The 13866-nt window shown below is 47.2% G+C and overlaps 1 protein-coding gene across 1 annotated transcript in view; it reads right to left on the reverse strand.

Annotated features, from left to right (window-relative positions):
• LOC135221261 (general transcription factor IIH subunit 2-like) overlaps nt 1–13152 on the reverse strand; it is a 54343-nt gene extending 41191 nt beyond the window's left edge. The window contains exons 1-4 of the mRNA XM_064259077.1: nt 13127–13152; nt 12122–12323; nt 11725–11853; nt 11272–11445 (exon numbers count right to left, since the gene is read on the reverse strand). Coding sequence (XP_064115147.1) covers nt 11272–11445; nt 11725–11853; nt 12122–12323; nt 13127–13152 — 531 coding nt within the window. The remainder of the gene's footprint in view (nt 1–11271; nt 11446–11724; nt 11854–12121; nt 12324–13126) is intronic.
• Between the last annotated feature and the right edge of the window lie 714 nt (nt 13153–13866).

Below are 13866 nucleotides of genomic sequence, written 5' to 3' on the forward strand. Positions count from 1 at the left end.
GCAATTTTCGACAAATTGTCATTTTGTTCCGATACGTAATACCAAACCCTCGGCGTCCTTTAACAATAGGAAGACTCACTTCTTGGTGGGAGGAATCTGAGTCTTTTTGGTGAACAGACTGGTGTTCGTCCAACCCTGGAGTGCCTCCCTGGTCGTAAGAGCAAGGGAGGGATCCAAACTCTGTCCGATTGATCGGGGTGTGCACCGCAGGATCAATGGTCAGACCTCTGGGCCAAGTACTAAGAGAAGAGGCAAGCGTATCTCTTCGTACCAGCAAGCAAGAACTTGTTCCTGTTTGCAAGAGACAATCATAAAATGATGGGTTTGTCTCAAATGGCATCCACTTCCTCCCCTTGTTGGAGGAAGTGGTGGATATTTACTCCTATCCCTACTGAAAGGGATAGGATGGTGCTCTATTGAGTAGCTCACCTGCATCTCGTCCTTACCCAGCAGGGTGACGACCGTGTCCCTCTACCCAGAGGTAGAGGGAAGAAAAAGATGGGAAGAGGAGCCAGTCACACTCTCATTCCTCATCCATTCTACGGTCACACCAGGACTCGATGCTGTTCAGCCTGCGAGGGTCTGGCTTAACTACACAACGTGTTGAGCAACCACCACGGTTCCCAAGGATAAAGATCCAAGGAACTGTGGGCAATATCCCGAAGGTAGAAGGAGGTGCATGCGGTCCGGATTGGACCAGGCCTCGCCTGCCTTCATTACCTGCGCCACGGAGAAGTTCTTGCGGAACGCGAGAGAATGATGAAGAGGCGTCCACACTCATCCTGGTGTCGAGTTTCTTCAGACAGCTCCGTCGCGCCTTCACAGGACAAAGCAGCATAGCCTTCGTATCGGAGGCGGTGAAGTCCATTAGGGAGGGTATTGTGAAGGACTCGAACCAATCGTCAGTTAACCCGAAGGGTTCTGAGTCTCGCTACGAAGATCGGTACGAAATCGAGCATCACAAATCCCCATCCCTTTGTGCTTGACTTCTCAAGAGAAGTCATGCAGTTACCTAAGACGAAAAGAAGGAGATAGTCGTATGACCTATCCCTCTTCTCGACTTTGGTTATGTACAGTACTCATACTGACAAGCTATTAAGACGAAGTAATGATTGCTCTGGAACAACCGAACTAAGTCCACAGCATAGTTCGTAACTGACTCGGGCGCTCTGACAGCTGCCGACTGACTGGTTCGGAATCAGTAGAGGCAAGTTGTCCAAGCATCCGGGTAAGTCACGTGACCTTCGCCCTTTAAAGAGTTATGCTGAGAGACCAAACAAATAAAATATTTGTAGTCACCGATGCCGGACGGCGCGGCGATGATTCTCTTAATGCATAAGCTCAAAAGGCGAAAGTCAATTGCCTTCAAAAGACCGAGGTCCCTGATGGCAAGAAAATCTCATAGACGTTGAATCTCAGCTTAAGGAGAAACAACACTATGTGACGTTGAAGACGAAGGTAGGCAATGAATGCAACCTACGTCTTCCAGCTGAATCGAGAGAAGGAATCTCAAGATTCTAAACCTGCTTACAAATGACTGAAACGCTAACCGCCATTTCACTGCTGTCCGGTGTGCAGTGGAAAGCGGGCGTTCTTCAGTAATGAAACACAGGGGAGAGCCGCCTGAAGAACTGCTTCTCATGGGCTGAACGTTTGGAAGTAGAGCTGGCAGGTGTGGGAGTAGGCGATGTCTTTCAATACATCTGCTAATCCGGGGTGAACAATGAACAATTGTACACCTCCGAATACAAGAATTTTTGAGGACAAACTCAGATTCCGCAAAAATCATTCGCATTATCGAGATACGATGCAGCAAGAGACTATTACAGAATTCTGTTACCGTGCGGTAAACAGAAAGATGAGAGTCGAATAGATATCTCTGTTTAAAATTCTGCAATACCGAAGACGATGAATACTAGCGTCACAGCAGTAGATGGTCATTCATGTATGCGAGAATCCCCGTTAATCAGAGACTTAAGTCCGTGATTGTTGGGCAGAGATACGGTTGGTATTCAATCAAAGCAGGTGAGAAAAGACATAACCAACCGTCTATCTCAAAGCGCAGCTGGTACTGAAATGCCTCGGGCAATTCAATACGCAGTAGCTGTCGCTGACTCGTCATCCTGAGTTGCCAAGTAATCCTTTCCACGAAGGAATGCGTTCGGCTAGAACCACCGAGCATAAAAAGATATGCTCAAGCAATTATATTTATGCGAAACGAATTTCGGTAAATATAAAAGCTTAAATGGTGTTGTTGTGACAAACACCATAAGTATATAAAATTGAAACTGGAAACTCCTGGGAGGTTGCAGGCAACCCTAGTTGCAGTTCAATTAGAATACTTTTCGTCAAAGTCGCAATCCGTAGAATAACCAGGATATGCGCCTACCCCTCGGACCATTCAACTGCTTAGCAGAATCATGTCGCGAGGTTAATATACGTAGTATATCTGTAGGATTCTGAACAACGATCTCATCCTAAATTCTTTCCTTCAAGAAAACAAAAATAAGGATTGGAGATCGACCACCTTCGGTCTCTATCAAAGAGAGTGAAGAAGTCTTCCTCGAAGGAAAGCTTCAATGGTGAACAGAATACTAAGACGATAGTTCAAGCCAAACTGGATATTCCCGTACGCCTCTTCTCTATTCCAGGTTGGTCGCCTACTGTGAGATAGTAGTCTTCTTTCAGCAGCAGTCTTCTTCCTAATGCTAGAAATTCCAGGAATTCGAGCATAGGCGAGGTTCCCGATTATCGTGTAACTATCGAGGGGATTCTCGTCTCGCTCACTTGGACCGTGGTCTCGCCTAAGTGTTTGGAGATCGTAAGAAACTCTAACACTCTGAATGCGCTAGAAATTCCGTAGAATTCTAAGCAGTCTGCGAAACCCCCACCGAATTCGTCAAACGATATCGGCTGGTGGTCCTCTCGATTCCCGTAGAAATCGAGAATGGGGCAGGATCCCTCCTCAACGACGGGCGGGGCTTACGTCAGGTAGGACCGAAGGTCCCCCCGGTAGCGCAGTCCCCAACGTGGAATCCTACAGAGAAATCTCTGTAGGATTCCTCCCCTCCCCTTTCCCTCGTAGCCGTAAGGAGAGAGGGAATGGGGGAGGAATTGGATACTCGCTCGCCTTCCCAGTGGAACTAGCAGTTGGAGAAGAGTAGGGAGCAGCCATCGCCTTGCGGCGATGGCCTCTCAGAGTCTGGGAAAACGTATCGTCAGGAGAAAAACGTTTTACCCGAGGAGGGTTACGAACTCTCAACTGTAGGTAAGGGTCTGCCGCCACTGTGAACGTCGTCTGGGTGGGGCTGATCGACATCTGACAGGAGAGAGCCGATACCGTCCTCCGACTCATTCCAGTCCTCGTCGAGGTCGAAACCTCTCAGGAGGACCGAAGGAGTATTTAAATACGGTGTCCGAAGACACGTAGAAACGCCGCTGTCGCAGTAGAGGAGGTGGGGGAAGTAGCTTGATCGACCGGCCAGAACTGAGAGAGCCTTCTTGTCCGGAGACGAGAGACTCTGGTTCAAGACAGAATCGGCAAGCTCGATCGCGGCAAACCCACCGTCGGTTGGGTTCCCTCTCGGGCCCCAAAACGACTCGAGCAGAGACATGGGCTCTGCTGGTGGGAGCGGCGATCCGCCTCCCCCAGGTCGTTGTGCTGACGAATCAGTGCAATAACCTGGGCAAAGTTACTCTGAATCTCGGAAGTTACAGCGTCTTGAGGAGTAGGACCGTCCAGTCCCTCCAACAAGAGCAGCTCCCAAGACCCTCCTCCTTCAGAAGAAGGACCAGCAACAGATCCCTGACGGTTGCCTCCAATCACTTGCGCGTACGTCCTGGCTGGTTCTAAGACAATACCTGGCACGTGCGGCGTCGTGACGGATCGTGAGCGGCGCAATCTCACGATCACTCCCATATACCTCGCTCTTCCTGGCGTATGCAAGGAAAGTTGAAGGTATCGGAGAGACAGAACTGACGATACCCCCCTCCCCCCCCCCCCCTGACGGTCGCCTCCAATCACTTGCGCGTACGTCCTGGTTGGTCCTAAGGCCATACGTGGCACGTGCGGCGTCGTGACGGGATCGTGAGCGGCGCACCTTCTCACGATCACTCCTAGCTACCTCGCTCTTCCTGGTGTAGCCCGAGGAAGTTGAAGGTAGTGGAGAGACAGACCTGACGCTCGCCCCCCGCTCGTCTGGCAGGACCAGCGTACGTGGGGGGCTGCAGCCGATCACCAACCCGCGGTGGGGATCGATCTGCAGGCCTGCCGTGCCGCTTACCTGTGGCGAGCGGCTCGACTGAGCACGTCGACCCCGGTCCCGTGCGTCAGACGAGCTGCTGCTGGTCACCGTATCCGCCCGGTCCCTGTGGAGCGGCGGTTCAGGTGACCTGCAGAGATCGCTTTCGCGGTGAGACCGACGTGAGCGTCCTCGCGGCCCACGTCCAAACCGCCGGCTGGTACCGTTCGGTCGAGGGGACCTGGGGGAGGGACCTCTTCCCAGTCTCAACCTGTGGCCGGTCAGAGACCGTCACGTCCACCCGAGGTACCGGCTGGTCGCTACGAGAGCGGCCGCTGGCCTGGCGAGAGTCACCTGAGCGGCTCTCGACAGTCTTCTGCTCCGTGCCTCGGTCATGACGCTGAGCGAACTCAGGCGTCTTAACTTTGGCTGCACGGTCACCCGAACCCGGAAGACCGTACACTCGGAACTTCTCGCGGACGAGAAAACTGAGCCGGTACCTGGCTTAGCAGCAGAGCTGCCAAGACCAGGCGAGGGTGTACCAGCGGTAGCCAGCACACCCTTGGTCCCCGTCTTCTTCTTCTCAGAAGGGGAGACGGGCCCCGTTCCCGTTGAAGGAACAGGAGGACCAGCAGAAGAACCCCCCCGTCACACCGGAGTGTGACGAGCCCTTCGAAGTTCCCGAAGGAGTCTTCTGAGGGGGAAAACCCGGTTACCGGCTGGTCGCTGCGAGAGCGGCCGCTGGCCTGGCGAGAGTCACCTGAGCGGTTCTCGCCAGCCTTCTGCTCCGTGCCGTGGTCTTGGCGCCGAGCAAAAATCTGGCGCCGAAACTTTGGCTGCACGGTCTCCCGAGGGAGAGCGTACACTCGGGATCTCTCGCTGAACGAACATGAGGACCGAGCCGGAACCTGGCGTAGCGGCATCGCTGCTAGCACCGGCAGAGGAAGTACCAGAGCTAACCGATACTCCTCTGGTCCCCGTCTATCTCTTCCTTACGGAAGGGGAGACGGGCCCGCTCCGGAAGGAGCAGGAGGACCAGCAGAAGGACCCCCCGTCCCACCGAGGTGAGACGGGCCCTTAGAAGTTCCCGAAGGAGACTTCTTAGGGGGTGGGGGGGGGAGGCAGCCTTCTTCTTCTTCGGCTTATGGGCCTTAGAAAGTCGAAGGGGAAGAGCAGCAGCAGACAAAGACGAAGATGACACCTTCCTCTTCTTCGTCAGCTCACTGCCAGGACAGTCGTCAGGTCCTCCATCCAGGCCGGAGTCAGGCCTATTGCCGAAGCAACACGGCCCGACTGCACCTGTCCGGGAGGACCTGGGGACTGGGGAAGACACACCATGGGCAGGACCAGCATGGACAGGCGCAGGAACCAGGAGCGACAGGAACAGCAACCAGCTCAGGAGCGGCAGGAACAGCGGGCAGCGGTAAACACAGAAGGACAGCCAAGCCAGTAGCGGGAACCACATCAGCGACAGGTACGGCAGGCCCAGCCATCGCCTCGTAGAATCATCGGCAGCCAGCGGGAACCTGGTACTGGCGGCCGGTCCAGGGGCGAGCTGCTGGAACAGCGGAAGTCTGGGGCAGGCAACACGAAGAAAACACAGGCGGCGGCGGCATACCCCTCCTCGGTACGGCGGCGACCGGCCCTAGAAGCGGCAGACGGCGTCACCGACACAGCATGGGGAGTGTAGACCAGCGGGGAAGCAGCATAAGCGGCCGTGAAGGTTGTAGTGGAGACCGCTCCAAGGTCACCGCCCCAGACCTCGCTAGACGCTGCAGCAGATCGTGGATGCTAGGCACGCCCTGCAGCCGCAGTGGCCCATACCTGTCCAAGGTCGTCTCCCACGGATGTAGCACCTGCGGTAGCACAGACAGATTAGTAAGAGGGGTTCCCTCACGCACGGGGGGGAGACATGCCCCACCCCGAACGGAAGGAAGACCCCAAATACAAAATACGAGGAAGCTGAGCGGGGGGGCAGGAAAGAAGACGAAGAATCGGATACCAAGGGAGTCGCGGGAGAGCTTTCCGACGACTTCCTGGCAGACCTTCGCTTCCCCTACCCCCCCACACAGCAGTTTAAAGTAATATGAAAATGAAACAGAATACTGCACTTGCGATTCACTTCATAGAACTTAAAGGGGAACGATCAATTCCCGGGTAAGAGCGGAAACTTGATCCATATAATATGATGCTATCATAATATATATGAAAATGAACAATACTGCACTTGCGATTTTCACTTTCACAGCAATAAATCGTAAGGATTAATTCCCGGGTAAGAGCGGAAATTGATCCAAAATTAAATTTGATGCAATTAATAAATGAAAATGAAAAGAAAACTGCATTGCGAATCCACTTTCATTGCATTCTATTCATACAAAATAAAAGGCTCGTGCCGAGCGCAATCAAGCTCTTGGCAACGAACGCACAGGGCAAAAATATAATGAAAAAGAGTACTTACATCTTTCAATTACACACTTTCGCCCAAAATACATGACTCGGCGCGAGTGCGCCCGCCCTCGGCACCGAGACATAATTCAAGTCAATTTCATGAAAAGAGCGGAAATCGCCGCCTCTACGGCGATAGCTCCATGTTGATTGATACATAATTAAGTAATGAAATGAAAACAGTGTACTTACAGTTTCATTTCAAGATCAAACAAACCATTAGTAGAAAACACAATATAAACAAAGCATACGACGATGAAACGGGCAGAGAGCGATGACGAACACGTCCTTCACACCTGCGGCCGAAAGCAAAAGTGATTCTTCACCTCTCGGGTGCGCGGGCGCGTGCACGATCGGACAAGCTTTAACTTACCGTTCTCTCCCCTTGTTCGAAGCTTACGACCGTCCAGCTGCCGCTAGTTACCTCCTATTGTTAAAGGACCGAGGGTTTGTATTACGTATCGAACAAATCCCCATTCCTCATCGCTAACAGGGAATCCAAATAATCCCCAGTGCGGCTTAGTCTAGCCAACGCTGCATCTCTCCTCATTAGCAGGATATTTGCCCAAATCATTGGCACTTAAGTTTGTGTCAGGTACCACAATCGCTTTGGAACCTGATTGTAGCAATCTGAATGAACAATGATTCATCCACTACCTTCCTTGTCACTTCCGAGGATGCAATCTTCGCCACTGCTGTTGACCAAAGATCTAACCAAAAAGAAGTCTGAAAGACAGAAGAAGCTGTTGCTTCTAACGTAGCAGCCTCTTGGTACGTCATCGAAGGGCACTCCATTTTAACCTGATCCAAGGTTAATCCAGGCCTTAATCTTACAACATTAGCGTTCACTTGTCTAGACAGCAAAGGGACCTTCGGTGTTGTATAATATTTCCTTTGCTTCATCAATGGAGGAGGAATAAATTTAAATGATCTATTAGATCTTAAAGAATTATCCCTTCCTGCAATCTCTGCGTTTACGTGTTGTAAGACAGAATCCGCATGACTCGAACAAGGCAATTCATACGACACCTTGGTATCCCTTTTTAATCCAAATACCATGTCAATTCCAGGAGGAAGCATACTGGCCGGTGTTTTGTCTTCTCCGAAAGGTTATTGAATTGACAAATCAAATCAATCACCTCTGCATACGAGGCCAAAATCTCTTGGTTTTCTCCTTCCTCCGGCTCTAACGTACTGTTCTCCGTCACAGGGGATGTTGTCTCACCCCTATCTTCTGACAGACGGCCCGAAATTCCACGGCCGCCTGCCCCTACGGCCGCGGTCTCTTTGATCTTTGCTGGCCGCCGTTGGCTCGATCCCGAATAGTCAGTAGGGGAACGAGAACGCCTCACTCTTTCTCTGCTCACGGATCTAGAGCAAGAATCTCGCCTAGATCTCCAAGATGAAGGCTCCCTTGAAACAGATATAACTTCGTCTCTATTAGTATTGGTATCGTTTTCGAGCGTCGGAGAACTCGGCCTCGACCTTTCATCCAGACAGACACTGCCTTCCATGAACGTATCCGACGAGGTTGCCAACTCCCTATTTTTTGTACTTTTAATAGGAGTCTTATCATCCTTTGTGCGTATTTTGAATGGCCTTACGGGCGAAACTGGAACCTGCATTCTATCCTCTGCTGCACCTTTCGCCGCCAACGTCGATTTTACCAGCGGTATCGTAGCCTTTGTAATCCGAACTGGCAACTCTGCGTCGGCCGCTAGTCCGTCGGCCGTCGCCTCTCTCGCTTGTTCGGACTCTTGCAAACAGCTTCGTCTGCTAGCTTTGTGCTTACCAGCCACTGACTTCCCGACCTTCCTGCTGACTGGGATACGACAGTCCTGGTCTGAAGATTAAGAAGAATTCACTCTTCTCCTCTTAGCCCGAGGATCAGTCACGAAATCCCGATTCCTCCAACGCTTGACTGGCGCTCGCCGTGACATCGTCGGACTTAGCGATGACGCCGAACTAGAGGAAGACGAAGAAGAAGGTGAATCACACCTTTTCTTTTTGTCTCTCTTATCTATTCTCTTCTCTATATTCTGTAATTTCTGCATTACAGTTTGCATTGCCGAGTCAGAAGTCGTATTAGAGTCTGGGTGCAGGGAAATAGGCCGAGAAGCAGTCTGTGACGTCATCGCGCCTGCCATGTCGGTGTGTGACGTATGTTGTGACGTCACCAATCTTGTAGGGAGAGACTGTGCGGCTTCTGGTGGCAACCGCACGTTTGCTGCCAAAGTACCTCCCACGTTCTGCATCACTGTAAACATCGAATTTCATGGCGTAGCCGCGGCATTATTTTCCATAAATTGCAAGCCAGGGGGATGAGGAACATTCAGCGCTGCCGGACCCTGCTGGAACCGTGACGCTATATAATGCGCAAGCAAACCATCCAAGGTTGGTACGCCTAGTAGGCCTAGCGCTGACCACGTACCGTCCAACCTATGCGCTTCGGGAGCCGGCGTCTGGAACAAAGATGGCGATGCTCCCCCTCTACCTACTGGGAACAAAGGAGCGTGCATATTATGCATAAAATTACCCAAGACCCCTCCTGACGTTTCCGATAATGAATCGTTAGGAGAAACCGAAGGGGTATAGGACAAATCAAAAGCAGGTGGAGAAACATATGGAGCAGCCTGGTTTATTGCCGATACAAAAGAAGCCGGTAAGTTTGGTCATCCAAAGATGGCGTCACCACCTTCCTTTTGTATTGCCCTTTCTCATAGAACTTTTTCCACTGTTCCACCGACCAACCGCGACAAACAGAACATGGATTAGTAATCGTACATACGTTTTCCCTGCACCTACTACATGTTGGATGAGGATCCGTCGACACCGAAGTTAGAAATCTAGAACATGGAAAGCCACTGACTCCTGGGCATTTCCTTTGTCTCCTCTTCGAAACGGCAGACGATCCCGATGCTGAGGCGAAAATCTCCATCATACCACCTATACACTCTTACCAATCACACTCACACTGAGCACACTCGGAGAAAGAAAAAGTAATACACTCACACTGAGCACACTCGGAGAAAGAAAAAGTAATAAGAAAATGAAAAATTAAATGGATAAAAAACGGGCATACTGAAAACCGGCCTTAAATCAAATACAGTAAACATGTCTTATCTTAAAGGCGGTAGGAAAATAACTGATGGGTCACAGGTCGCCATGGGCATTCTGGGTATACATGCCCCGTGACCTGGTATAGATGCCAATAGTCCCTGGATCTCACAAGTGTAAATTTAATTCTACCGGTTTCCAGCTTGGCGCTAGTAAATCCTAATGTTAAGACCGAAGGTTTGTTCCGTATATGAACAAGTTGCTGTTTAAAAATACAGCATGGTATGCTGTGGGTATAAACAGGTAAGCTACCTACCTACCAAATGGTGTTTGTTTATGAGAGAGAGAAAAAGGGGTTTGGTTTTTAATTACATATTTTGTTACAAATATGGGAAAATAAGGTAGATACCTTAATTACCTTTTGCAGAAAATTTTCAGTTTAAAGTGTGATTGTTGTTATTTGTAAGCATAGGTACTGGTAAAGTCCTTTATCCACAGGACCTTACCACTACAATATATGTATACGTATACTGTACATGCCATTTATACAACTTTTCAAAAAACCCCATTCTGATGGTTGTTAACACTGGGCTAAGAATGGGTAATGGGGTGGGGGAATAGTTTCCAGGGTGGGACAACCAGTCAGGATGGGTGGGGAGGTGTTGTCAATGCTGCAAGGGCAAAAGGATGTGTTAGTAACCCTGCATACAGGCATAAGAACAGAGAAAGAGTTATATGATTCTTATATTCGACTGAATAATCCATAGTAAGTATATTCAGAATATGTTTTAGTGGTATTCAAATAAAGATCATAGTGTTTATAGAATCTTCAGTCAAACTGTGAAGAATTATCATAAGCAGTGCAGAACTGAACTCTGTAAGCCAAAAACCAAAAAAACAAAAAGTAACTAATTCGTTCACGCAATGGTCAAGGTTTACATTTCCTGAGCACAATAATCTAGACAACAGAACCTCTGATACCAGGGACTGAATACTTCATGCAACAGCATTCACAGTACTAATGAAACACTGTCATACCCACAGGACTGTAACACAACCCAAGGAGATAAGTCATGTAATTGTGACCTAAGAATGTGGAAGTCTACAATCTGTCTTTAAAATCCAGTGCACCTCTACAACAGGAAGGTGTCTTTAGAACAAAAATGAAGCATGTGTAAGCTGAAGCATCGGTAGATATAATAATACAAACCAAAGAAAGAAAAAACGACAGGCATTTTTCTACTTTCCCTTCCTTTGACAGCCTTAGAGCAATCTTTAGTATTTAATCTTTTAGATGACTACAAAGGGTCCACCAAATAAAGAAAGTACTGTCCTTCTCATGGTAATAATCACATTTGATAGACACCAGAAGTTAAAGAAACATGTATATATATATATATATATATATATATATATATAGTATATATATATATATATATATATATATATATATCATGTATTTACTTATTTCATTTACTACAAATTTCTAACATACTTGAGTGAAATGAAAAGGCTATAATTTTACCTTTACAGTATTTTCAATTTCTCCAGGGTCACAAGTTGTTAAAGCTGCATAAATAATCAACACCTCTCTAGAAGTATGTCGTGGAAGATGGCGCAAAGAAGATAAGGCTACATCTAATGCATTCTGTATTGATGGCTCACCTCGGCATGGAGAATCTAATAGTTTTTTGATAGCCTAGAAATAAAAACACAGAAATTCATGCATGAAAACTTCCTTCATTACAATACCTTCAGGTTACTCACTTGAAAAACTTCAAATATAGAGTTACCAGACAAAAAGAGAGCATTTGATACTAGCCTAAACATGCAGTATGAAATTTCTATAATCTTCCAGTCATTTTCCCAAACCCTGAGTAGTAAATAAAAAAAACTTTTATATTATACCACAGGTCATCTCAACAAAAAATTATCTAAAGATTTACACAAACACTGACAATTTTCCTTGAACAGTTACCTCCATGTGTCTTTGGGGATTATTACTAAGACTACTGCATGGCTTGGCTGTTTTATTCTGCATTGTTATCAAGCCCATCTGACTTATTGGATTTTGATCATGGAATTCTTTGATGAAATCTTCTAGAATCTGCAAAAAAATTAAAGTATCATAAAATGATAGGAATATAAATAAATCAAATATAGTAATTATGAAAGTTAAGAATAACTTGTTTTCATCTAGCCAATAAATATTCTTTGTGCAAATGAGAAGTTTCTACATTTGAGAAGTTAACAAAATATACAAGGAAGTAAATAAAGGATGCAAAAATAATAAGTTAACCATCAAAGACAAAAGACTTTGCATGACTCCTACTGTTAATGTAAAAAACACAACTCTATACTTGGTTATTAGTTACCTTAAGTAAACAGATCTGTCTTGTAGGTTTAAAGTCTTGTTCACTCATTGCCTGAGACATGTCTAATATAACAAAAACATGACGCATAATTCCTAATCTCACACTGGCTTCTCGCTCCAATAATCTTCGTCTTCTTGCCCGCTGGATCATTTCTGTTACCGATGGCTCGATTCGGCCAGACTCGTCTTCCCCTACAATTTCCCTGTAAAAACCATTTACTACATGTAAAGAAAATGCATAAAAGAACTCAATCAAAGAGCAACTGAATAAACATACAATGGTTGACTAATACGTGAAGTAGATAAAGGTCTGCCTAAGCTATTAACAACTTGTCAGTCTTGCAGACGGTCTCAAATTTTTGTGAATGCCATGTCTAACATGATATTGTTAAGATACAATAAAGTTTTGTACATAGTTACCTGGCAGATATATACTTAGCTATAGACTCGGTCGTCCCGACAGAATTTCAAAACTCGCGGCACACGCGACAGGTAGGTCAGGTGATCCACCATTCCCGCCGCTGGGTGGCGGGGTCTGGAACCATTCCCGTTTTCTAAGCCATAACTTTCTCTTCCACCTGTCCTCCTGAGGGGAGGATGGTGGGCCATTAATCGTATATATCTGCCAGGTAAGTATGTACAAACTTTATTGTATCTTAACAATATCATTTTTGTACATGAAAACTTACCCAGCAGATATATACTTAGCTGATTGGCACCCTTGGTGGCGGGCAAGAGACAGCTAAAAACAAAATAATACTTAAACTAAATACATTAAAAAACAGGGAAAAAACAACATATGTTCTTGGATAAAAATAATCCATGGTTCCTACCTGATTGGGCTGAAGACTTCATGACTACTGTCGATGAGTCTGCCTGCCTCAAGAGTTTCAGCGAGGAATGAACCTATGGCTGAATAACTCTTTGGATTCGTGTCAATGGGGGCTAGCCTGCTTACGCAACAGAGCCTATTCTGGATCGTACCAATGGGGGCTGACCCACTTACATGGTAGAGCCTTGACCTTTTGTCATATCAATGGAGACTCGCCCTCTTACATGACAGAGTTAAGGTTACTAAAAATAATCACAAGGAGAACTGAAGCCAATCCCGATCACCTGACCATATTAGTACTGTTATAATCTATGAATTGCAAGAGGGTTCCCTATTCCCTCTGACAATTAACCAATAAAAACAACCACCAATAAAATGTTATTGTTATGATACAATAAAGTTTGTTCATACTTACCTGGCAGATATATATATAGCTGTATTCTCCGAAGTCCGACAGAATTTCAAAACTCCCGGCACACGCAGTGTGGGCGGCCAGGTGTTAGTACCCATTCCCGCCGCTGGGAGGCGGGGGGATATAGGAATCAATTCCCCATATTCAGATTTTTCATACCAACTGTCCCCTGAGGGGAGGTGGGTGGGGTACTTTAATTATATATATTGCCAGGGTAAGTATGAACAAACTTTATTGTATCATAACAATAACATTTTGTTCATGAATAAACTTACCTGTCAGATATATATATAGCTGAATCCCACCCATTGGAGGTTGGGATGGTGGGAGGGACAGAAATAGAAGGATTAGGAAACACCTCAAGTGCAGATGATTGACATCTTGATTCCTTACCTGTTAGCATAGCTGACTTCTTGATTACTGTCACCGAAGTCTGCTTTTGCTTTACTAGAGTTGCCAACAAGGTAGTGACCTGTGTAGTTGGTGCGCTCTAGATGATCTG

This window comes from Macrobrachium nipponense, chromosome 2, assembly GCF_015104395.2.
Source record: "Macrobrachium nipponense isolate FS-2020 chromosome 2, ASM1510439v2, whole genome shotgun sequence".
Classification (NCBI taxonomy): Eukaryota; Metazoa; Arthropoda; class Malacostraca; order Decapoda; family Palaemonidae; genus Macrobrachium; species Macrobrachium nipponense.